The following is a 3,347-nucleotide window of genomic DNA, read 5'->3' as shown; positions in this document are numbered from 1 at the left end:
TTTTTTTTTTTTTGTTTTTTACAGCATAAGCAGTACTATAATGGATATAGACAGCACAATTTCCAGTGGACGTTCAACTCCTGCAATGATGAACGGACAAGGAAGCACTACTTCTTCAAGCAAAAACATTGCCTATAACTGTTGTTGGGACCAGTGCCAGACTTGCTTCAACTCTAGTCCAGATCTGGCAGATCACATTCGTTCCATACATGTAGATGGTCAGCGAGGAGGGGTATTTGTTTGCCTATGGAAGGGTTGTAAAGTATATAACACTCCTTCAACCAGTCAAAGTTGGTTACAAAGACACATGCTGACACACAGTGGAGATAAACCTTTCAAGTGTGTTGTTGGTGGTTGCAATGCCAGCTTTGCATCTCAGGGAGGGCTAGCTCGTCATGTACCTACACACTTTAGTCAGCAGAATTCTTCAAAAGTTGCCAGCCAGCCAAAGGCCAAAGAGGAATCTCCTTCTAAAGCTGGAATGAATAAGAGGAGGAAGTTAAAAAATAAAAGACGACGCTCTTTACCACGACCCCACGACTTCTTTGATGCACAGACACTGGATGCAATCCGACATCGAGCCATATGCTTTAACCTCTCAGCCCATATAGAAAGTTTAGGAAAGGGACACAGTGTTGTTTTTCATAGTACTGTAATAGCCAAGAGAAAAGAAGATTCTGGAAAGATAAAACTGCTGCTTCATTGGATGCCAGAAGATATTTTGCCTGATGTGTGGGTTAATGAAAGTGAACGACATCAATTAAAAACAAAAGTAGTTCATTTATCAAAGCTACCCAAAGACACTGCCTTGCTTTTGGACCCAAACATATACAGAACAATGCCACAGAAGAGGTTGAAGAGGTAAAAATAATAATACATAAATAAATAAAGCAAACAAACGGGGGATACCTACAGTCTTAGTCACTGACAATGGGTTTAGGAATAAAGTTGCACATTAGAGTCAACCCCTTCCTTTTTCTCCTCCCTCCCCCACTACTTAGATAATATTTATGCTTAGTGTAAACATTCTGTGAATGAAGTAGATGCTTCTGTGGAATGTATTAATATATTACTGTATATCCACATTTTCATGGAATGGTACAGTGGGAGACTGAGCAACCACTCTTCTGGCAACTTAGTGAAAACAACTTCTTAAAAGCTTTGCATGCATGCTGCTTTAAGCTGCTTTTCTTTAGTGATTCCAGTAGTTTATATTTGAAAAAATTTGTGCCCTTAACAAATTTGAAAAGCACTAAGAATACATTTTACTCTACAGTATTCATTGATTTAAAATTCAAGATATAAAAGACAATGAAAATTATCAGGAGATAATTTTATTTTTCAATTATGATTAATAGATGTGATTGGTTGCCATTTGTGTTCTTTTGCAGAACTCTGATAAGAAAAGTATTCAATTTGTTTTTAAGCAAACAGTGAACGTCATTTGCAATCAACCAAAAATTTCATCTATCGAATTAGGGCTGAAACCTTTAACTGTTAAAAGAGTGTTGCAGTATGTGTGGTGACTCCCTTTTCAGGATTAGGGCTTTCTCATGGAGTACAGTATGTTAAATATTTACTTATGAAATGAATCTGTTAACGGTTTTTGAAAAACCTCTTTTCAAAAATTTTGAGTACTCTTGGTTGATTTCATTTTAAGACCAATTTTTTTTCCATGGGAAAAGCAATTGATTTTTCTTTTGATGTGAGAAATTGTATTTTTTTTTTACTTATCTGGAAATTGAATTCTTTATGCACCAAAGTTGGTTTGGGAAAGAAAATAAAATCACTTTCTTGCTTATTAATAAGCAAGAAGCCATATTGATTTTTTTTTTAAACTTAAAGAAAATAGAAAACTGTGTAATTTGTTAGTCTTGTATGGAGACAAAAATGTTGCATAGAGATAATAGAACATTGCTTGTAAATAATTCAGCAGATTTGTAATATATTTTTATATTATGAAATGTACTGTAGATGTTTTTCTAGAGGCATGAAAGTTAAATGTATATATTATGGTAGAAATAATATTGAAGGATATTGTAATTCACTAGTGCTGCCAGAAGAATTGTTAATAAAGCACCTTCCTTAACAATAAATGTCTTTTGGAGACTTAAGGGACTATATACTACTGTTAATATCTGTTGTAAGAATGAAATACATTGAACATCCTTCCAGAAGTCTTTGAGGGATGAACAGTAACCATAATAGAATTATGGCACTCATTTCTGACAGTGACCGTGAAATCAATTATTTCCTTACTGTTGGAAGGACCTATTGTAAAGTATGTGGTAATATGCAGTCAAACTGCATAAAATCCTCCTATTGAGGAGTTTTCACTTTACTACAGTAAATATAAAAACCAGCAGTTTTTACACTAAAATTTTTAAATAAGAGACAAATTTATTAACCCTTTGGTTCCAAGATGAGAATTTTCATGGTACATAGTGCATTTTGCATTTACCTAATTTTTAAAAAAATTTTTTTTAAAAAATAAAACATGAGGCCTTCTTGGTTCCAGTGGGTTAAAAAAAGCTAGAAATAATGAGTCATGAAATTAAATGAAGTGCAATTACAGCACTACTAATATAAGACATTCTGGAAAGGTTGTTTAATAAGAATACTATACACATGCTCTCTAGCAATGTGACATTTCTTTTGCATTTTTCTTTTGGTTTCTGTTCTTTTGCTGGAGCACTTCATCTACTGCTTTATTCTGTACCTATAAAGTAACCTGCAATCTCCATTGTTATCTTAAATTTGTTATGAAATTGCCAATAATCGGATATATAATTTGTATCTGTATTTTTATTTTATTGCTTCATGTCCTTGTAAGTCATTCATAATTGACAGATGATTGTAGCCCTTGCCTAAGTATTTTTTCTAATAAAACAAAGCAAATCAAAAAAAAAAAAAAAAAAAAAAAAAAAAAAAAAATCACTACAATGGAGTGTGTTATCACAGTCAGAAGATTCTGTGTTAGTAAAAGAGATGGATTAATCAATCCCCTTGAGAATCTTTTGTTTCTTCATTTCATCATTATTTGAAGAAAGGAGGGAATAAAACAGTCTTCATAGCCTAGCTTTACAAAATGAACTTTTGCTATTATCCTAATTCTCTGTGACCTGGATTGCACCTTGTCTTGTTACAGCCAGTGGGAAGGTGAATAAGCAAAATATAATGGATACTATACAGGATCTCGGTGGTGAGTAAAGAACTATTTCATTTCTTCTCAGTGATTAAAATGTGACTTCTATTATCCCAATTACTAATTCAAAATTTCTGCCTCATGATCTCCAGTTTTTTATGTAGTCAGCCTGGAGGAAACAATTCACCAGATTTTGTCACTG

The 3,347-nt window shown here is 33.3% G+C and overlaps 1 protein-coding gene across 1 annotated transcript; it reads left to right on the top strand.

Annotated features, from left to right (window-relative positions):
• The first annotated feature begins 28 nt into the window (after positions 1-28).
• LOC123255052 (zinc finger protein AEBP2) lies at positions 29-1,530 on the top strand. Its single transcript, XM_044683914.1, has 2 exons — positions 29-861; positions 1,392-1,530. Exons 1-2 carry the CDS (start codon positions 41-43, stop codon positions 1,435-1,437), a joined length of 867 nt encoding a protein of 288 aa, XP_044539849.1. The 5' UTR covers positions 29-40; the 3' UTR covers positions 1,438-1,530.
• Positions 1,531-3,347: the final 1,817 nt, after the last annotated feature.

This window comes from Gracilinanus agilis, unplaced genomic scaffold, assembly GCF_016433145.1.
Source record: "Gracilinanus agilis isolate LMUSP501 unplaced genomic scaffold, AgileGrace unplaced_scaffold38368, whole genome shotgun sequence".
NCBI classification, from domain to species: Eukaryota; Metazoa; Chordata; class Mammalia; order Didelphimorphia; family Didelphidae; genus Gracilinanus; species Gracilinanus agilis.
The sequence above is the reverse complement of the archived record's forward strand: the minus strand, read 5'-3'. Positions and strand labels throughout refer to the sequence as shown.